Source organism: Lycorma delicatula, chromosome 1 (genome assembly GCF_047948215.1).
Source record: "Lycorma delicatula isolate Av1 chromosome 1, ASM4794821v1, whole genome shotgun sequence".
NCBI classification, from domain to species: domain Eukaryota; kingdom Metazoa; phylum Arthropoda; class Insecta; order Hemiptera; family Fulgoridae; genus Lycorma; species Lycorma delicatula.
The window spans coordinates 303,046,234-303,070,320 of NC_134455.1; the positions used below are offsets into that span (position 1 = coordinate 303,046,234).

General features: G+C 33.6%; 1 protein-coding gene across 1 annotated transcript in view; it reads right to left on the reverse strand.

Annotated features, from left to right (window-relative positions):
• Positions 1–477: 477 nt before the first annotated feature.
• The window catches only part of LOC142317860 (NAD kinase-like), a 39,553-nt gene continuing 15,943 nt past the window's right edge, over positions 478–24,087 (reverse strand). Inside the window, exons 5-7 of the mRNA XM_075354409.1 lie at positions 6,185–6,273; positions 2,323–2,408; positions 478–583 (exon numbers count right to left, since the gene is read on the reverse strand). Coding sequence (XP_075210524.1) covers positions 478–583; positions 2,323–2,408; positions 6,185–6,273 — 281 coding nt within the window. The remainder of the gene's footprint in view (positions 584–2,322; positions 2,409–6,184; positions 6,274–24,087) is intronic.

Sequence of the window (24,087 nt, forward strand, 5' to 3'; positions counted from 1 at the left end):
ACAAAAATTATTTCACAGATACTATTTTAACCTAGTCTTACAAAATATATAAATACAAAAAGCACATGATAGTACATATTAAAACAACAGACACAATTCAAATTCACTTTCAATCACTTTGATTACTTTCGATCACTTTGTAAATAAGCATCTGTCTTACTTTAAAAAAAAAACTGTTAGGATTTTGATTTGTTCAGATATCTAAAAGATAATCTTGAAATTGTCTTCTGCTTATGCTTATATGGAAAGCAAAAACTCATAGGCAACTTGATAGGAAGTAACTCAATTTTTTCTTAGTAAGACTATGTTACAACATATATATTTCCAACACAGTTAATACATTCTGTGGATAACTTAATCTGTATATTTAAATGAGATTGAAAATGTAGAATACTTACATTCAGTGCATTATGTAATTGTAATAATTTTCTTTTTATATTATGCTTAATAGACAGTTTGATTAGATTGTTTGATAGATTAAGAATTCCATGACATACAACTTCTGAGCGATTGAAACCAATCAGCGGTTTGGTTCTGGGCACATATTGATGGCAAAGGATAACTTGATATAGAAATAGTTATACTAAAACAAAAAAAAATTAATTAAAAAAATTATTTCACAATTACTTATTATCATTGTAAATAGATTAAAATCTTAACTGGACATAATTTATTAATGCTAATTAGCTAAAGGTAAGTTTAAATAGAGTCTGCTAGTGATTGGATTCTTATTCTGAATTAACATCTTTTGTGTATAATCATGTAATGAACAATGTGGAAATACAAAGTTGTACAAATTAAAATTCAGAGTATGAAAACCGAAACAGTTTTTACTGTATTAAATTGTAATTGATGTTATAGTCTTTATTTTAATTATTATATATGTACATTAGGTTCCTTAACTGTAAAGTAGCTCCAAAAAATGGCAAAGACATTTTTAAGAATGGTTGATAAGCATTCCAAGCCAGGCTAACTAAGGAGATTGAGGAATGATTGTCTCCCATTGCCTCTTTCACTGAGCCAAATACACTGCTGCATATCAGGATGGCAAGCCATATGTTGTTTCTTGACAAATTATTCTTAATTTGTAATTTTAAACTCTACCCCTCTATTTTGCTTGACTATAATACTTGTAAACCATCAGAGATTAAAGGCAATGTGTACTCTGATTTGTTTTACCTAAGATTAATGATGTTCATTGTACAGCAAAGGTGAAACATTAAGGACTGATTAATACCTACAATTAATATGCTTAGCATACTAACTAATAAGCAACAGTATATTTGGCTCAGTGAAAGATGCAATGGGAGATAATCATTCATCACTCTCCTTAGTTAGCCTGGCTTGGAATGCTTATCACTCATAAAAGTAGCTTTGCAATTTTTGGGAGTTACTTTATGAAATATGGAGTTACTTTACAGAAATCAAATACACTTTCTTTTCCTAATAGGCCTGATATGAAATGTTTGTTATTCTTGTTTGCATTTTCTGGACTGAATTGTGTTTTATATTTCACTACCAATGAAATTAGTAATTTGATTATGACAACTGACAAGACAGATCTTGTAAAATTCCTGGTATATACTGTGAAATTAACTATCAAATTTGGGCTTCCTTATCTTACACTCATCATTTTTAGCATAGAAAGCATATAAATTGATAATAAACATGAAATGTTATGACTGATTTGTTAGGGAAGGTTTGGTAGCATAGATGCAAATTAAAAAAAAAAAAAAAACATAAACCAGGGATGGATTAACTTGTGTTGCAGATAAAAATCTATTAAATAATTTTTAAAATTAACAACTGACATAAAATTGTTCTCACAAATTTTTTCAAATCTAATTATGCAGCTTCTTGTCAGTGAAATTACTAGTAGTTGTATTACATCATATATATTTCCAACAAAGTTAATACATTCATACTAAATATTTTTAAGACATGCACTGACAAACAGTGCATGTCTTAAACATATTTAGTATGTAGCCAAATATTAAATGGGTTTCCTAACCTTTTAAAGATGGTCGCTATTAACAATTAAACAATTGTCAACTTTACTGAAAAAGAGCTGCACAGTTAGATTTGAAAAACATTTCTGCAAGAACAATTTTCACATAATTTGAAACAGAGGAAATTATTTTACATAATGTGAAGAGGAATTTCGCGTAATGTGAAGTAATTTCACCTGCTTAAAGCAGTGTTTTTTCACATAATTTTAAATGATTAATATTTTTGAAATATATGTTCAGTCATTCTGATCAATAAACTAATCAAGACATTTATCTATGTTTACTATTGTGCCAATATTAAAATGATACAAACTTGTCTCCATAAGAGATTTCCAAACTCTTTACACCATCAAACACAACCCATGCATTATTCTCCAAAGAATTTGGTGAAATTGCAATCTGTAAGAGAGTAAAGTATTATTGAATAACATTCCCATCAACATGTATAGAGAAAAGCTGAGCATAACCATAATAAAAGCTTGTACTACAAATCATAAAAAATTATTAAGAATTATAAATTATTTTTTTATTATCTTATTATTTCAGTGAATGTTGACATTTAAGTTGTTTAGATGTAATATGAATTAGGTGGAAGAGTAAATTTAAATAATGCTCAGTCATGTGAGCAATTTTTATTTTTGCTTTTGGTAATACAACATAATTTTTGTGTGGGTGTAAAATTTCAATTACTCCAAAAAAAGTGATACAATGGAGAAACTAAATAATTACAGGATAATGGGAAATTTTAGGGAGAATTGAAATCAACTTGAGAAAGTCAGAATTAGGATAGTTGTAGATTAAAAATAAAAGTTTGCTTTTATTTTTTGATAGGCTAAAAGGTGTGGGGGTGTATGTGTTTTTTCAGGTTTAAAACATAAGAATATAACTTACTACTGTACTGCTGAATCATTGCAAATTTTCTCAATTTCCAACTATACTAAATAAGATATTCACTTTATTTGGGCTTGCAAATACTCTTCAGATAGATATCTGAATACCACTTTTGGGTTTTTTGAATTTTAATATTTTAAGTAAAAAAACAAATTGTTTTTTACATTTTATACTGCCACTCCTGAATCAATCTTCATCAGGTTTGATAACACTGTGATTGTATTTCTGTTTATAATTCTGATTATTTTGTGAGCGAAACTGTGACGGGAAATCTGAAAACCAATTAGTGGGTCCTTATTGACCAAACTGTTACTCAGAAGAAACTACAATACAATGATAGTTTTTATAAATTGATCAGGCTTTAATTTTTATTTATTATTATTCTAACAAGTTTGAGTTTAATGAACATAGAAGGGTTCAGGGTCAGACATTTTTGGCACTACATACAAGGAACATTATTAAATGGAAATACTTTAAATATAACAGTAAGGTTTCATATTTCCTTAACCGTATCATGGTTTAAGTATAAAGCTCTTTCTAAATTTTACTTAAATGATGATCCTCAGAGAATAATGAGTATTGTATACAAGCAATTATCAACCCATAAAATAACAATGCTACTTAACAATACAATATGTTTTACTTAACAACACAAAGACAAATGTTCACAAATACATCTTGGTTATTATAATTACCAGCCACAGTTGGAGTATACTTTATAAAGTGACAATAAACAAAGTCCTGTAGTTAACTGCTCTGAGCAAAAATATTAACTTTATTTAGTTTAATAATTTCTGCCAAGATTTATCATAGAAAATTGACTGAGCTGATTTTTGCAAGTTAATGAACACTTGAGCAATCATATGACTGATTTTTTTTTCTGGAAAGATCTTTTTTCTGAAAGACTTTGAGACAAATATCTATCTATGAACATTAAAGCAACTGTTGTTAAAAAAAAAAGGCTTCTAAAATGAATAGTTGAAATGTTGGTCTTCTGACCAAAAATAATTAAAGATATATGAAAATCCTACTTGATGAAGATATACTCATAGAATCCTAAAAATGAACTTTATTTAACTATAGTTGTACTTTAACTATACTCATAAAACGTCTTACAAGTGATTAATGTCTCTAAAATGCTTTGATTTACAGAGAAAAGCAAACAAGACTCAGTAAAAGTCATTACTTAGTCAATAAAATCAATTTTCACTTAGATTTGAAAAAAAATTATAATTTGTAAAAATCTAAGCCTCAATTACAAATTATAGAATGTTAGTCGGACTATACAAACTAAACAGATATTTATATGTTTAGAATATTATCTGAAATAAGATAATTTAATATTCATATTTTATCAAAGATTTATTATTTATGAGGTGTTTAAACTGATGACTGAAAATATATATAACGTTCATAAAGATATGTTTATACAGATAAAATTAGATAAATTTTACTAAACTGGTGATAAGGATTGATTTTTAAACATTTGAAAGTTGTATTATTCCAAATGAATAAATTATATGTTTAAGTAATACACATGATTTGATAATTTTGTAATATATAAATATGTTTTTTTAAACATTTTAGAACGTTATCAATCACTGAATAATACAATTTATACATTTGTTTGTATACTGCAATGTAAATAAAATCCAGTGTGGTAAAAAAATGGAATGAATGAATAAATAAATTATTGAAAGATAATTCTTAAATTTAGAATAAGAAGTCTGTGTTAAAAACATATTGTTATTATTTCTGCTAAGAAATTCATTCATATGAATTTGTTGCAGTTATAATGGCTACAAAATAGCATACAAGTTTTTATCTTTTTAGTTAATATTAATATTACATGGAATGTACTGAAAACTGTGAGTATGAAAGGGCACATGGATATTTAATAAGAAGTGCACATGTATAGAATAACACTCTTACCAATTCAGCCATAAATGGATGAATTCTAAATTTGATTTATAAAATTTTAATTATATCAATAAAATGAATTTAATTATGAAATAGCTATTACATAAACATTAATTTGTATTCATTATAAGCAGTTGGTCTGGCATGGGACATGCAACATATGAATAGGGATAGGATACCACAAAGAGTATGGAAACTGGTAATCAGCAATAACAGAGGGGTAGGGGACGGCCAAGGGAGAGATGGCAAGAGCAAGTACATTTGGTTATGGATCAGATATACCTGGAAACATTTGGTTATGGATCAGATATACCTGGAAACATTTGGTTATGGATCAGATATACCTGGAAACATTTGGTTATGGATCAGATATACCTGGAAGAATGGGGCTGGCTGGCAAGATCATGAAAAATGGAAGGCAGGGTAAAATGATTAGGCAATATACCTAACTACCATTAGTTACTGCTTCAGAGGTGGCAATTTTGTATCATGTGAAAATACCATGCCCGACCAGGAACTTGGAAACTTCAGATGAGAGGCTGAGAGGCTGAGATGCTACCACGGATGCCAGCAGCTGTAAATACTTGCATTAAAGTAAAAGTAGTTATTATTACTACATTGTTAATAGTTATTAATATGATCAGTTAAATAAAAATAAGTACTACATAAAAATGACAAATCTAATCTAAAGTAAACGTTTCCATGAGGTAAGAAATCTCACAGAGACCCAGTTGTCTGTTCATTCTTCACACCTTAAGGAACCCTTTTTGTGACTGGTGTTATGAACATACTGTGCATATTGATCAACCAGTAATAATAATACCAAAAGCATCAGTCACTGTTTTTTATATAATTTAAGCAAATATAAACTAGTTGGCAATAGTACAGACATTTTTCAGTCTTTTCACTGTAAATTTTTATATATTTGTGGCACTTGGTCTCCACACACACACACACACACACATATATATATATATATATATATATATATATATATATATATATATATATATATATATATATATATATATGTGTGTGTGTGTGTGTGTGTGTGTGTGTGTGTGTGTGTGTGTGTGTGTGTGTGTGTGTGTGTGTATGCGTGTCTCAGTCAAAATCACTGAAAAACGAAAACTAACTTTACAATAACAAAAAATCAATATAAACTTTACAGCATAATTCAATTTAACTACCATTAAATAATTTTTAATTTCTTAAAAAGTGTTAAAAGTTTTAAGATACTGGCAATAATTATTTTAAATATTAATTTTTAAAAAAAATAGCAAAATGGTACTTAATGTTATCAGAGTGTTAGGAGGTACCAAGATTGGTCTAAACGTAATTTTACTTGGAGATATTGGACATACTAATATAGCTGATACACTTGGATGAATTACTGATGCCCCTGTTGAAGCAGAATATGCTGTACTACCAGTTGGTGTTGATATTATTAAACCTAAGCAAACAAAACAAAATAAACCAGTATTCTTTAAAAGGGAAATATTAGTTTCTAAAAGTAGAAATAATTAAATGAGATCATAAACACCTGAGAGTGTATCAAAACTAAAACTCAGGGAATTCTCAATATTGAATCTCTTCTTTCCTCCAACATTTTATCTATGCTACAATTTTTTTTTGTTTTTTTTTCATATTTTTCAACTTGAATAAATTTAATATGTTTTCTCAGAAAGGAATATTTTTCCTTCTCAACCACTTCTTCATTTTTGATGAGAAAGACTTCTTATTAACCTCTCTCTCAACCCCTTAGAAACCATATTAAAGTTGATTTCATTGTGATAATCCCCTTCTGTCGACTCCATCAACAAATGGTTAATGCAACTGGAATGAATCTCCTCACCTACATGTAATATATAATTTTGAACTTTTCAAAACTATTAAACTTCTCCTGGTATTACCTCATCTTTGGGCATCTCATCTCTTGGTTTTTGAATATGAGCTAGATACATAAATTTCAAAATTCACAATAAACTAAGTATTTTACACCAGTGATTCTCAACATTTTTAGCTTTACATCCCCCAAAAAGTAAAAAAAATATATATAGTGAATATTTTACGATCCCCAATACCAGCCCAGTGATGCCTAGTGAAAACTAGTTGCATTGATAGTGACAGGTATGAACATGCATGTATGAAGTGTACAAACATGAGAAATTTACAATTTGATGTATACATGCTCCTTGTAATTTCGTCTACTTGCATAATATTCACTGTGAGAGCGTCATGTTTTAACATGCACGTGTTACATTTGAACATGTCATACTCTCAGCAGTATAAAAGAGGCGTAAGGGATTGCAGAACGTCAATTTAGTTTTGAATGCGATGCATATATCTGGTGCCTTTATTTAAGTTTTTAAAACTGTAGTTTCATTGAAAGTAATGATAACTGAGTTTTCAGTATTTTAGTGTATGGTCAAATGGTGTCAATTGGCAATTGGTATCAATTGTCAATTGGTAAAGAGACAACATTGTACAATGATGATTATTTAAATTATGGTTTTACCTCATGGGATGGAAAGCCACAGTGCATTGTTTGCTTTCAAGTCCTCCCCGATGAAAGTATGAAGTCATCAAAATTAATTAGATTCTTGGAAACTTAGCATCCGGATCATAAAAGCAAACCCTTGGGAATTTTTTGAAAGAAAGTTACATACTCAAATCAACAAGTTTCTATTTGTAAATCAAGTGATACTGATAAAAGTACACTTGAAGCATCTTATCTTGTAACATTAAGAGTAGCTAAGATGTCCAAACACCATACAATCACAAAAAAGCTCACATTGCAAGGTGCAATTAATGTGGTCAGTGTTTTAGTAGGCATGGAAGAAGCAAAAAAAACTGAAAAACATTCTGCTTTCTAACGACAGTGTCAAGGTGAATCAATGACATGGCTGCCGATATTCACGATCAGATAATTCAGCAAGTGAATTTTTTAGTATTTAATTTGATGAGTCAACAGATGTGGCAAACATTTCTCGGTTCTTATATGTGAGATATGAATCAAAGAAAATACATGTTTTTTTGCAAATCAATACCTGGGGTCTTGCAACAGGACAATGTCTTTTTGATGTTTTTTTTTTTTTTATGAAGCTACTAAAAGCTATACCATAAATTGAACAATATATATTGCAGTATGTAATGATGGTGCAAAGTGATATCAAGAAAGAAGAGCGAATTTTTAAAAAAATAGTCTTATACAAAGGGTGTAATGAACCCACTACTTTCACAGGCATGCTCTTGCCAAAAACAATATGACGGAAAATATCAAACAAATTTTTTGTTAGAATTATCAATTTCATTAAAAGTCAACAATTACAGAATAGGTTGTTTGCTAATTTACACTATGAAATAGGTGAAAAGAAAAAATTTCTTCTTTTCCATACAGTGTAGACATACAGAAGGTTATTAGTGTTCTTTTTATTATATTGGCAAAGATCAAGGTAGTAGTAATTAGTTGCAGACAAGGAGGGTAATAACATGTAGCAACAGTAAGGACTGGAGGTAATCGTACATTTAGAGCTGAGAAAAGGCAGTGATGAGCTCTGACGTGAAATGAGCTCTTAGTGAAGCAGTAGATATCGGCTGCTCTTTGTATCGAATCAGATGATGGTTACAGAACACCACATCAAACGTTGGATTGATAGCTCACCACTCACCACCAGCAGATTTACCACAGGGCTTGAATGATAAGTACCTGTAGCAAGACGGATAACTGAATGATGTACGGAATCTAGCATTGTAAGACCATAAGACCAATGGTCGAGCAGACGACGAAGCCATACAGCTGTAGTCCAAGCGGGAACAGTCTAGAGCTCGGTAAAGTGCACAACATGCATACTCTCATCATCTCCCCCATCGAGTATTACATAAAACTCTCAGCATGTCCAAAATTTTTAAAACATTTTACCTTAGTTGCTTTAAATGTGTTACCTACCCAGTTATTGGTCAAACCACATTCCTAAAAATCTAACCGGTGTGGATGCTTCAACTAGTTCACCATATAAAAACACTTAAGTGTCATCTTCCCTCAAGCGTGAAAAACAGATTTTCTGTGGAGAAAACGTGAATCCGGTCGTTTGTTTTACACCACGATTCTAAACAGTGTATTGTATTTCGAAGTAGGCTCTCGCTAGTAGCTAAAGTTCTAGATGTTACGTAAACTGAGAAATCGTCAAAAAATAAAAAACACGTAACGGGTTCTCGAACGGGTTATACTGTTTATGGCTACGACAAATTAGGTAACGCTTAGGACACTTCCCTGTAATATTCCGTTTTCTAGTGTATAACTTCCGGATATCGTCGTTCCAACTCGAGCTCGAAAGGACAGATTGCTGGGAAAACCCTTGATAAAAATGCAATGCACTCATGAAGTTTATTTAGGATTTCTCTCCTCTAAGCTGTATGGTACACTTTTTGCATATCAAAAAATACCGCAACCAGGTGTTGGCAAAGAAGGAAGGCGTTTTGAATAACAGATTCAAGAGCAACTAGATGATCGATAGGCGATCTACCTGGCGGAAACTGCATTGTTCGGGGGCAATCAGGGCTGTTCTCTCACAGCTTTTCTTGAAGCTAAACTCATTGGAGAGAAGATGGGAGAAGGGGACCCCCATTAAGAATTTATTCCACCTGGCTTAAGTGGATTCTGGAGGAAGCAACGACCCTTGCGCAGGTTCTTATAGACGTCGTTGACAAGGTCAAAAAGATTAACGGCAAGAAGTTGGGCGCAATACAGACGGAGATTTATGGCTCTGCAAGCGCCACCATCACCAGGAAGATATTGGAATGCGAAGGAAGAAAGATGTCATATAATTGCCCCTGGAGGAAAATTTCCCTTCGCGGGCAGTGAAGCACAGTCTGTTCACAAACCCAAAACAGAAACGATAATTTTGAAATCTAATGCTACATACGCAGAGCTGCTTTAGACATGGAATTACGGTGCCTCCGGCTGCAGAGATTCTTTCCATTCGGAGAGCGGGAGATAAAAATACGAGAGACAAGAATGCGGGAGAATTTAAACAGGCAGTCACTGCTACTATCAAGGAGGGAACTGTGACGACAAACCTAGAACTACTGCCCTGCGCATTAGAGTCAATATTATAGAGCAGCCCCTGCGACGTTACCGCTGTTTTGAAGTGGGTCATGCTGCCAGGAACTGTTGCGGAGAAGACCAATCTGGAGCCTGCTTTAATTGTGGAGGTACGAGCCACAGGGCGATTGATTGTGCCGTAACTTCAAGATGTATGACCTGTGCTACGGAGGGCCACCGTACCGACAACCTACATCGTCGTCTTCTTCCCAGCGGGACTGAGAAGAAGACTGTCGATGCCATCCGGGTCGGACTATTGTCATAACAATGAAGCTAAAGATTGCACAAGTTAATCTAAACCATGCGAGGTTGGTTAATGAATGCTGGCGAAATACGCTATGAAGATGAGTGCAGATATTGTGCTCATCTCTGAGCCGTATCTGTCTTCTCCTAGACTGGGATGGATCCTGTCGGAGGATAAGACTGTTGCCATACGGAAGCAAACGGCAGCTAGAGAGGTGCATCAAGGATCAGGATTTGTGAGGGCTCGGATAAAAAGCGTGTATTTCTATGCGTGCTGTATTTCACCTAATAGACCCTGACGTCTATTTTGAGAGACCTTCTTGCACACTGGCCGGCTATTCTAACCGGCGATTTTAACGCTTGATCTACTATATGGGGGTCGATCAGGACGAATGAGAGGCAGAATATGGAAGACTATTGCGGCATTGGATATGGTGTGCCTTTACAACGGCATTGCGCACACATTCAGGAGGGACCTTACCTTCGCTTTGGATTGGCTGCACGGGTCCGTGACTGGCGAGTATGGGAGGGCTTCTCCGTCAGCGACCACCAACTCACAGTTATGACTCTCGATGACGACAATCGCGAACTCGGTGTGAATTCGGCAGCAGGTTGGAGTGTTAGAACTCTCGATCCAGGAGTTTTGGCTGAGACTCTTGACTTTGCGGGGTGTCACTAGAGTAGCCTCAGCGGAAGAGAAAGCCTCTCACCTGACTGACAATCTCAAAGAAGCTTTTAACGCAATGCTTCCAAGGAGATATTGTGGTAAGGGTCATCCACCAGTATACTGGTATTTCCATGACATAAATGAGAAACAAAAGGAGTATCACAGACTTAGGAGGCTGGCCATGCCCCCTCGCCTTGATTCGCTCAGGGCACTATACACCGCCCAATTTAAGGAGAGCAGGAGACAACTGCTCTTACGCGAGTCTAAGAAATTCTGCTGGCGACGTCTGCTAGCTGAAGTTGACTCATCCCTGGGGTAGACCCTACCCCATTTTAGTTATATTGGATTTTAGTTAATAGGACCTTGCGACCCAGGGTACCCGCTACTCGGGATAGAAACGAGATAGGTCGAATCATTGAGGGGCTCTTTCCCCGTGGCGAACCTGTTACGAGGGTGAGCAAGGCGACGAGGAGCCCGAGCCTCCACCCTTTTTTCTCACCAAAGAAGAGCTGGCAGCTGCTGCAGCGCGCATGCCAGCAGACACGTCTCCCGGTCCGAACCTACTGTCTAATCTAATGTCAAGATGGCAGCACAAGATGATCCTGATGCATTTCTGGAAATTTACACTGCATGCCTGGCAAAAGGATTCTTTCCGAACAGGTGGAGCAGGCAAAGGCTAGTTCCCGTCAACAAGCCCGAGAAGGACCCTGAGTTCCCCTCCTCTTAATGGCTACTTGCTATTCTGGATGTAGTGGCAAAATTCTGGAACGCATGCTCCAACACAGATTAGTTGAGGCTATCGAAGACTCAGGCGGACTCTCTCCAAGTCAATTTGGCTTCCGCAAGGGCAGGTCTGCCATTGATGTGATATCTGCCTTCTACGAGATGGCACACAGATTAATACGGAATGACGGTGGCCAGTTCACCGGTTAAGATGTGCGAGCTGGTCTCGGTACACGTCAGAAATGCTTTTAACAGCATTACCCATGCGTCTACTGTACAATCGTTACACGTGCATGGGGTACCTGAATATATAGTCAGGATTGTAACCTTATACCTGACGGGACGCATATAAACCTGTGTAGTTGAAGGTCTCCTGGCGCGCGCTGGATAGAGGAGTTCTGATGGGTTGAGTCCTTAGAACAACTTTATGGAACCTTACCTATAACGAGGTCTTTCGCCTCCCGCCTCCATCAGGTGTATCTTTTGTTGGTTACGCAAATGAACTCGTTGTGGTGGTAGAAGCAGCCACCAGAGAATGACGAAGGAGAAAATACATATCGCCTATGGTATCAGCGACTGCATGCGAGTAGCTGGGTTTCAAACTCGCACCTGAAAAACCAGAAGTAGTGGTAAATGCGGCTAAACGACGAAAATTTGCCCAAATTGATAATTACCTTGGAAGGTGCCAGTTCTTGATGGGCCATGGTGGTTTTAGGTCCTATCTATTTCGGTTTGGGCCTTGATCACAATAATGCATGCTCGGTGTGCTACGATGAAGAAACTTCCCACCATGTATTCTTCACGTGCACCAGGTACGATGTGAAAAGGAGGCATCTACAGGTTGACATCTTATAGGTTCACAACTGAGTAACTAGGGGGAACCTGGACACAATGAAACTGTGGACACTCTGCCTTCTTGTCTGATGACTGCCTCCCAGTAAGTATGATGCATTGTATCATGTATGAGGTATTGAGGATTACTGATTGATTTTTTATCTACTTTATAATTCATGTTTATTATGTTATTACTGTTTACTTCACTAGTTGTAGTATTGTATTCATTTGTATTAAGTTTTTCTTTTGTATCTAGTTGTATCATTATGTTCACTTGTTAGATATTGATTGTACACAAGGGTGCCTGATCATGACTGTATGATTATGTTTGTATCAATGCTGCAGGTCTTTGCTGCTTTCTGTTGTAAATATCTGTTTGTGGTATGAACTATGGTGTTAATTATTTTCATGTTTGATTATATTATATTTAATTATGATTGTTTGATTATAGTGTGTATTGATGATGTAGGTCATCGCTGCTTCTTGTTGTAAGTATGTATCTTAGTTGTACGAACTTAGGTGTATATTATGATGTATTGTATCATAACAATTGTGGAGTATTACTGTGTGTGTGGGTGATCTCCATCTTCCTGAAGCAATGCTTGTTTAAGCTGTGCCAGGGAGGGTGGATAGCCAGGGTGGTTTTGTCGGTATTGCGCAGGAACACATACACACTTATTAACATCTTGCGAAACTTATTAACAAGCCCAACACTGCTTAGGCGTGCCTGTTAAGTGTGGTTCCTCCACCTAGTAAACAAAGAAAAAAAAAAAAGCTGTTTTCTCAAGGTACCACACTAAGCAACAGTTTATCATACATTCCATCAACATGCACAGAGTACTGGGCAAGGATATAGGATGATAACTGGAAGTATGACTGTGTGTGTGTGGGTGATCTCCATCTTCCTGAAGCAATGCTTGTTTAAGCTGTGCCAGGGAGGGTGGATAGCCAGGGTGGAGGTTTTGTCGGTATTGCGCAGGAAAACATACACACACTTATTAACATCTTGCGGAACCTATTAACGAGCCCAACACTACTTAGGCGCCTGTTAAGTGTGGTTCCTCCACTTAGTAAACAAAGAAAAAAAAAAAAAGCTGTTTTCTCAAGGTACCACACTAAGCAACAGTTTATCATACATTCCATCAAATGCACAGAGTACTGGCCAAGGATATAGGATGATAACTGGAAGGGCATGATTTATCTTTACCGGGTTTCAGTACAGAGATGACCAATGCTTCTGACCAGGAATCTGGAAACATCTGGTCAAGAACATTTTACTGTAAATAGACAAAAGGTGCCATAATGCACTATTAAGAAAGTGTGATTAGCACTGAACCTGATATCATTTCCAGGGGAAGTGTCACGGGATTTTTTCAATGCGTATCTTACCGCATTTAGCAATGTGTATTAAGAGAAAAGAGAATGTTTTACTTATTTTGTGAATCTCCGATAATAAAAGGCACACTTTCTACATGCAACTTATACCTCATAAACTAAGTACTAAGATGATGTTAGTGAACTGATCCAAACAAGCAACCAAATTGGGATAAGAATTCTAATTTGGGTAAAACATTATATGGTGTGTTAGATGTGTGGGATGTATAGAAGAAATAAATGTATAAATAAAATTATGAACAACAAGTTATTTTAAGTCCTATATATCCTGGAAATGGAGTTCTAAATTTGCCTATGTTATTATGAGTTACCCACAAAATGTAAATCGAAAAATAACTTGTCTTCTTAAGAAATAAATTCTATATTAGAAACCATTAGTATAAAATAAATGATTTATTACTATCTTACAGGAAAGATGAAATTATAATTCCTGTATATGAATTATGTTGTTAAAAAAATTAGCCTGTTTAGAGAGAGACAGAATATTATCTCAATTGCTCTCACTATAATGTTACTTTTCGTAACAGCATATCAATAAAGTTGTAGGCTAATTTCATGACTTGCAGGTTGAGAAACACTGCTCCACACCAACAGTCATATGCTAACCAATCATAAAAGCAAATCACAATTTAAAATAACACAATATTGATATTCTATACATGCAAAGGAAAGGATCACATCTTATTAAACTCAAAAATTATGAAATGTGCAAAAAATCAATATACTTAATGAGCAAAACAAGTCTAATCCAATACTTTTTAATTACATTCATTATATGTCTAGCTAACTGATGAAAACTGCAAAAAATTACATTATTTTAAGCCATAGTGAGATTACCAGCACCAATCACTGAAAATACAACTGTAATTAAAACATAAATTTTAGAAATTATTTAATAAATTTGGTTCAATTGTTAATTTAGAAATTTCTGTCTGCTAATGCCCTGCTACAGATGCTACTGTTGCAACAGACAAATTATTATCATAATTCGTCTCATGATAGATATTTATTTTGTCTTCATTAAGTTCACAGATTTTATTTTCATTTAGTGTATTGATGCATATTTTTTTAGTGGTGTACTTTTTTTAATTCTTTAATTTTTTTATTAAATTAATTTATTTTGAAAACTATTTTATTTTAAAAATCTACCCATTCTATCTCAATAGAGAAAGTAATTCAGAGGAATGGTTATCATCAAGACAGTAAATATTTCAATATTCATCGTCTTTTGTGTATATGATGACTTTCAGCTAACACATGAAAGCTTTTATTTGAAAAAATTATTGACGCTTGTGGACAGTAATTTTAACTAATTCAAATAATCTACTAATTCACTGATGAATGAGAAATAAATTATGAATGAGAAATAAACCATAGAACTCCATGGAAACATAATTCTCTAAAGAAACCTTAAAATTTGTGTCCTAATTTTAACAACCTTCACACTTATAACCTCAGTATACAGTTTTCTATTGTTTAAATTCTTGCATAATATCAAGACTGAATGTCAAAACCTTAGTAAGATCCAAAAATTTTACTAATCCCTAATATATACTTTCTGGAGATAATAGTTACTTCAGTGTTTCTTTTAAGAAACACTGCTGCTCATTCATGAGTAATGTTTAATAAATAATTTATATCAGGGGTCAGCAACCTAGACACACGTGCCACACTTTGCACACAATTTCTAATGGTATGCAGAAGCTCTAAGATTTACATTTCAATAATTTGGTTATGATTGACACAAAAGTCAGAACTATGAAAGAGTCATCACGAGTCAGTTCTCAAAATTTAACCAAGTGTCATTTTTTTATTCTTTCAACTTTGTTATCAATCAAGCTAATAAGTTCATATTGTTTGAAAAATATATTCAAGAGTATGACGACTCAAAACTTTACCCAAATCCCATAACACATCAAAATTAAACATTGACGCTTATCATTCTGTGGGTGAAAATAAGTTTCACAAAAAGTTTACATTTTTATAGGTTATTTTTTATAAGTGATATTAATTGGTGAGTTTTAAAATAAATATATTTGAATTGTAAAGACAATAATTCCTACTTAAATAATGTTTAGACAAATTAATTGTTTTTTTTTTATTATTTTAATTCAGTTAAATTTTATATATAAATATCAGCATTAATGTTTGTTGATTTATTTATATTTTCAAAATACTCTGTGTTACATATGGCAGAAAAGAAAGGAAGCTTAATCATTGTCCATTTCAAGAAAACTGTACAAAAGGATATGGATTTGTAGAACATAAAGATTGTGCTGTTTGTGTTTTCTGTAGCACAAGTGTTATGTGTCGCACATCTAGTATATAAAGACGCATACAAACTAAACACCAATCTAAGTTTAAAACCTCAGAAGAGAAAAGTGAAGCCATCAAAAGAGCTATTTCTGGTTTCAAAAAACAAACATATTTTAGACCAAGCAGTTGTAAAGAACAATAAAGCTACAAAGTAGCTCAATGTATGACTTTAAAAGGTAAACCTTTTACAAATGGGAAATACATTAAAGAAACTTTTTTGAGCAGTGCTGAAATTTTGTTTCTTGATTTACCAAATAAGGAGATTATACTCTCTCAAATTAGAGAAATACAAGTTTCTGCAAGATCAATTGAGAGGCCCATAACTGACTTGGCTGAAAATGTAACAACTAAACAAACAATTGGATTAAAACAATCCCAAGTATTCAGTGCCGCTCTTTATGAAAGCACTGATTTAAATATGACTTGTCATGCCTAGCTATAGTTGCAAGATACTATGAGAAAAATCATATTTATGAAGAGTTATGTTACTTATTATCCCTTCATGATACAACCAATCAGAACCCATTTTGAATGCATTTATTAGTTGTTTTGTTAACATTACATCGACTTGAACAAATGATTCTGTGTGACAACTGATGGTGTTGTTATAATGTTGACAAGAAGAAAGGATTTGTAAAACTTCTTACAATACACAAGGAGAGCTTATATGCAAAGATCTCATCTCTAAATTTGGACTCCGTGATGACAACTGTTGCTAAGATAGTCAACTTTCTTGTTTCTCATTCTTCACTGGTTCACATGTAATTCAAGTATTTTTTACAAGAAATTTAGTGTGAATATGGAGATCTGTTATACAGCAATATTTGATGGCTTAGTTGAGGTAAAGTTTTAAATTTGTCTGTTGTATTAAAGCTGTTAAGGTGTTTCTTGATGAAAACAGCAACATTTTCCTAAATTGAAAAATGAAAACTAATTGTTAAAGTTGTTTCTGACCGACATAAACACACATTTAAATGAGCTGAATTTGAAATTACAAGGACTGGGTTAAACAGTACTTGATCTTTACTGCTACTGGAAAGCTCAACATGATTGAAACTCAACATCAAACATTCAAGTACTTCCCAAATGTGATTTATTAATTAATTAATTTCAGCAGACAAACATCTGATCGATTTATTTGGCGAGGCAAGTAATCGGGTCTTTGATTTCAGTGACTGTATCTGTATTCAACTCTGACGCAGATCTTTTGTGTTCCTTGTTATTAACAGAACCAGTATCTCTAAATTTTGCAACTAACCTTAATACTGATGTTTTGTTAGGAGCTGGTTTATCTGGGTACTTATGGCGAAACAAATCTTGTCGTACTTCAGTGGTTGCAGTGCAAGATTTGTTCAACAATGAAAACACGTTCATCTAGCGAAAACACCATCTCTACCAATACACTGAACGTTATGATTGCATTGTTGTTATTATCAGTAGTGTTCTACTGCGTCGCCGCGATGTTCAGATGTTGGACGAGTCCATTTCAGCAACAAGTAGGGGAGTAAGCTTGACTTTTGAAATTTCATGGATGAGTGATTGATGGGTTGCGTTTTATATGGGACACTCTGTAGATGGCATACTATAGATGGATAATATAGATTAGTAAGTATAATTTATTTTTTATTTTAGAAAAAAGATTCAAAGATGGTGGTTTATGATTAAATGTAAAGTTTATGGTTTTACTGATCTCAGACTTTGTTATTATGAATTAGTTTAATCTCTGATATCTTTAAAAAGAAGTAAATTCAAACCTTCTCTTTCTACATTCTCTCCACCAATCTGTTTCTACAACTATATTTTACAGAAATTACAGGCATATAAGTAAATATAATTAGAAGAGTTCAGCTTATTTGAAAGATGTAAAAGAAAATGATTTTGATCACATCTTAAGAATTTGTGGTAAGTTAACCTACTCAGATTAATAATGAAGTTAACTACATGTTAGTAAGTAGTTTTTTTCCAAAAGTTAAACAATTTTTAAATTATTAATATTAAATAACCTACTTTCAAAATACTAGAACTTTCCTACCAAAGAACTCGAAGAAAATTCCTTTCTATATGAAATCTGGTGGCACATTTTCAATCCCACCAACAAGAGTTAGGAAAATCCCTTAAATGTATAATCTATGATTTGTTTGTAAATTTTACATATTATTTTTATCAAAATTTGAGCATTTGTAAATATTTACTGCTTAAGTATCTGAAGATTTTGTTATGTGCTATATGTAAAATTTGCATATTATGGTTAACATCATTGTGTGTGACTTGTTTCTACAGGTGTCCCAAAATTCACGCAAGAAGTAATTTTGATAGAAAACAGGTTTTTAATTAAACATTTACAATTTCTAATTACAACATGCACTCTTGTCAAAATGTTCAATGATCGTTTTGCATAAATGTGGCTGAATTTCGTTGATGCAGCACTCAATTTGCTCCTTCAAGGCGTGGGTGGTCGTGGGCTTGTCAGCATAAACCTTAAGACTTAAAAAACCCCAAAGATAAAAGTCCAACGGCGTTACGTCAATGATCTGAGCAGCCAATTCTCATCGCCAAAACGGTAAATTACACGACCACAAAAAATAAGCAGTAATATGCGGTAATTGAATTGTTTCTAGGACTGTATAGCATGTGGCACAGTTTTGTTGAAACCACATGTCGTCCCACCCATATCTTGCAATTTAGGCACAAAAAACTGGATTATCATGCCGCTATAGCAACCACCATTAACTGTTATTGCCTGACCAGCCGCATTTTTTATGAGGTCCGATGATGCCTCCAGCCCAAAATCCGCACCAAGCAGTGACACATTGCAGATGCATTTGTTTTTCAACAGTCACTCGCGGATTTTCTGAACCCCAAATGGGAAAATTTTGTCGATTAACGAAGCCATCAAGATGAAAATCAAGCCTCATTGCTGAAGATGATTTTACTCGAAAAATCAGCATCCACTTGTTGTTGCTCCATAATCCATTCAACGAACTTTCTTCACTGTGCGTGGTCAGTTCTTAAATTAATTGAACTTTGTAAGCATAAAGATGTAAATTTTTCATGAGAGTACGCAGTGGAGAGCTTTTCAAAATGCCTAATTCTTAACCACGGTGCCAAATTGATGTTCCTGGACTCTCAGCAACACTCTCACGAACTGCTTCGATGTTTTGTGTTGAACGACTAACTGATCCAGTCTCAATTTTTAATTAATCTCTTCACAGTTGATGAAGTTAAATTACTATTCCGACCATATTGTGTACGAAAATTGGGAACTGTAGTCGCCAAACTTTCATTATTTTTTAAATATTGCTCAACAGTGAAAATTTGTTCTTTCGTGTGGCGCTCCATTTTTAATAACCCTGAACTCTCAGCTGCCACGCTTTCTTTTTTTTCGTTTGCAACACTTTACCGCACCAATGGCGCAAAATTCTTATCTTGCGTGAATTTTGGGACACCAATACAAGTATCTGTACTACTTTAGTACTTGTGTACTTTTCCTGGGTTTCTGTGTTTGTTAGTGTTCAGTATTTATTTTGTACATTTTTTGTGTAATAAAAATAGTACATAAAATCTTTTCTGAATTGTGTTATGATTGTACAGAGTGGCGCACGAAATGATCCATCATTTGTTTTGGCTATAATTGTGTAGGTTAATAAATTATTAACGTGTTTTATGTTGGCAGAAGTGACAGCAGTTCATGAATAATAGTTTCTTCTCTTTCCAAGTGCGCTGTTTGTGTGTTGTTCCAAGATGGCTGATAAAGGAAGACTGACAGTTGAACAGCACGTAAAGAATATGTTGTTGAAATGAAGGTGTGGTGCTTATACAGAGACGGTTTTAAGCACATTTTCAAACTCAGTGGCCGCCTGCATTTAAAACAATACATCTAGAATTTACGAAAAATTTAATAGTGATGGTTCAGTATTTGAGAGTAAGCGCGAACGGCCTGCCAATGTTCGTTCTCTGCAGAATATCGAATTTGTCAGAGCAGTGTTGCCGAGGAGCCCGGGCAAATCAAAAGAAAACCAGCAGCACAACTTGGGATTTCTAGGCAATCTGTGCAGCGAATTTTAAAAACTGATTTGCATTTGTATCTGTGCAAAATAACATTGTTTCCTAAATTAATGGTTGACAACAAATGTCAAAGAATGACATTCGCTGAATGGGCTGTGAACTAAGAAGAATTATTGAACAAAACAAAATTTGAGTTTTTGGGCTTCTAAAGATTCACATATGCTTCATGAAAAGGTGCATCACACTTCGAGAATTACGGTATGACCCGCTATCTCAGGTCATGGGGAAATCGTTTTGCATTTCCTATTTGTTTTTTCCGATTTGAATCTGTATGATTATTTTCTTTGCACAATGCTGGAACTGTAAGTGTTCCAGCACTCACAGTGACACAACAACTCAGTGTGACTCAGTCACAGTGACTCACAACTTTGTTGTGAGTGCAACAAGATAACCAAGGATATTTATCAAGTTATTAACAACATAGGAGTTGTGTTGAAGTTGCTAGACATGATGGTGGTCATAATGAACATGTGATAAGCAGAACATAATCTCCAGGTATATAGTAAACACGTATTTTACTTTTCTGTATTGCTATTCAAATAAATATTTTTTAACAAAATCAAATGTTGGATCATTTCGTGTGCCACTCTGTATCTTAATGTTATGTATGTTTTTCTCATTAGGTGGATTTTTTATTTTGTACTGTACTTTATATTGCATATTATCTAGCTCAAAGAGACCTTCTTTTTTACATTAAGGATAGTAATATAGAGCTAAATTCAAATAACTTGTGATATCTTGAGGGCACTGGAGGAAAGAAATCTAGTCAGGGTTACATTTCAGCTTCAAGCAACGTTTTGTAAGGATTTAAAAGGGAGTTTGATAGGAGGGATTGATCAAATTGTGAGAATATTTTTGTGAACTGCTGAATAGGAATGGTTAGGAGGTCAAAGAAGAGGAGGAAATAAACTTTTATCGGCCCAGAACACTTTCAAATTATAAGCAGATAACTTTGTTGAGTGTAGTGTATAAAATGCTTGCTGAGATTATTGTCTGTAGAATGGTATCCTATGTGAAGATTTTGCAGGATTACCAGTGTCTATTTAGGCAGAATAAAGCCTGTTTAGCCAGACCATTATTTGCAATCCGTATGATGCTGGAAATATGTTACAAATTTAATGCAGACCTGCACCATCGTATATGTGTTGATTATAAACAGGCTTTTGATAGTGTTAAAAGGTAGAGTTTAATATAATGATTGAATTCGGAATACCGCCCAAGTTAGTAAGTTTGATTAGGATGACTTTATAAACTACTGATTACAAAGTAAAGGGTACAAAGAATGGCCAAACCAAATAGGGCTAACCTAACTTATTATAAATATATATTTTTTATGTGGATAGTAATGTAGAGCTAAAACCAAAAGACTAGCGATATTATTAAGAGTGGAAAGAAATCTGAATAGTATTGTTTGCCCTGGAGAGGATGATGAGAAATTATAAGAATAAAACAAACAAATGTAATGTTTCACATATGCTTACGATATTGTCTTGATCACCAGAAATAAGAGTTTTGGAGGAAGGTTCTCAATAATTGCAGGAGAGATTGACACATTGGGCTCATTGTGAATGTCAACACAAGTAAATACATGTACTGCAGCAGGAGAGAACATCAAGGAAATCAGAGTTTTATAGAATTGGGAAAAGATAAGTTTAAAAGGGCACATAAATTCATGAAGCTGGGTGCTGTCTTAACTGAAAAAAATGAAACGCACGTTGATATAAAGGCAAAGATAACAGCTGGAAATTGCTATCATTAAGGAAAATTAAGATACAGATTTATAACAGTAATTAAGGAAGTGGTTTTGTATGGTTCGGAGACATGGTTCTGACAAAAATAGATGGGGATATGCTGCGTATCTGGGAGAGAAATATATTACGAAACATATACGAGTGTGTATGTAAAAATGAGTAGTGAAGATGTACCAACCAGGAATTGCAAGAAATTTTTGACAGGCAGGATATCGTTGGTGAAATTAAGGTGAGAAGATTGAGTTAGCTGGGAGAGACATGTAGAGCAGATGAGCAACGGCAGGGAGTTTATAAAAGAAACCCTGGGGGGGGTACAGATTGAGGAGACCAAGGAGACAATGGATTGAAGATTTGCAGGATGATTTGGCAAGGATGAATGTTACAGGATGGAGATGAAAAGCAGCAGATAGCGAAGAGTGGAATGGCATCTTGTAAGTAAAGACCCTACATGGGCTGAAGCACCAAAAAGTAAGCGATATCTGAAACTACTGACCAAGAAATACCAGTATTAGCTCAGTATCTTTCTCACAGTTAAACTGTTTTAGAATTTTTATTTTAATCTTAATTTTATGTTTACAAAAGATAAAATACCTACAACTTTTAATATGTTAGAACAGAATAAACTTAGAATAAGCTTTATGATGTTCTAAATTTCCATCTTAAAAAATTAAATAACTACCAAGAAATATTTCAATAGTTTTGCTTAACTATTAAGCCTGAAATTGGGTAAATATGTATAAATTTAATTGTAATTATAATTACCATCCCCTTCAATATGTGTTATCAATTCACCATTCATGAACAAATCAATTGTAGTAGGAGAATATGGATCAGCATGTCTTCTGATATATACTTCATTTACAACGTTAAATGTTTCTGTTTTCTTATTTTTTCTTTCCAGTGAACAATACAGCCTACTCCTTAATAATATTGGTGCAGCTCCTAAAATTATAGTCACAACTATAACAATATTCTATTTGTAAACAGTATTGTTAATCTAATTATTATCACTGATCATTTGTTGACTTCAACTGTCTCAACATTAAAACAAAATACCATCAATATGTGAATTAGGAATGATAGTTTTCTGTGCCTTTTGAGTTGGCCTTTCTCCTAACAAAGATCTATATTTCATTATGAGGTGAAGATAAAAAATGTAGGGAAGCCTAACAAAAACTCTACTGTATTTAATGCTGCTGTAGTTAATGTATTTTATAAAAATAAAAACTTGGGACTTATTCAATGGATTGTGAGAAACCATTTAAATAATGAGAAGGTTAAAGGAAAGTAAAAAAATAATGATTCTTTGAGAACAATGAGAATGAAAGACAGTAATCTGATTTATAATATTAATCATTAAATTATTATGCAGTACATTATTAGCAATAAAAAAAAGATCTTAATTTATGGTATTGATTATTCCTTGAAATGTTCTTAATGAACATCTATTAACATCTTTGAAATGAAAAAGTGAAATTTTACATGAACATTATATAACAAATTTTTCATCTAGATGAAAAAAATAAGGATCTGCTTTTTGTGAATGTGATGATATTTGTAATCTCTTCCATTAAAAAAAAGTTATTCTAAACATTAACTCTTAAGAGATGTATAAATTGCCAAATAATAATAATAAATACATATTTATGATGAATATTATCAATCCACTCAACAAAAATGTACAAATTCATATAGTTATTATGTTAAATTTATTTCCAGTAGAAGTTTGGAAGTGATTACACCTTCTTGGGTAAAAATGCTAGTAGAATAATTTTTAATATTATTCTAGAGACAAAGCTTAGATTGTATGATGTACTAGCACTACCTCTGTTACTTTACAGTTGTGAGACATGGGTTCTTAAGAAATTATAAATTGGAAGCCGAAGAGATGTGCTTCATGAGAATTATAATTAATTATTATAATTAATTACTATTCATGAGAGAATTCATTCTCATAGAGTTCATTGGCAAAAACATGTAGAGAAAATAGTGCAGATAGGATCACTTTGGAATTGATAACTTATTTACCAGAAGGGAGAAGAAGCTTGGGAAGGCCAAGGAAGAGATGGTGGAGTCTGAAGATGGAGGATTAAAGCTAATTCGTAAATATTGATTATGAATAATTACAAAAATAGTGTGTAAATTTGAAATATCACAAATGTTGGACAA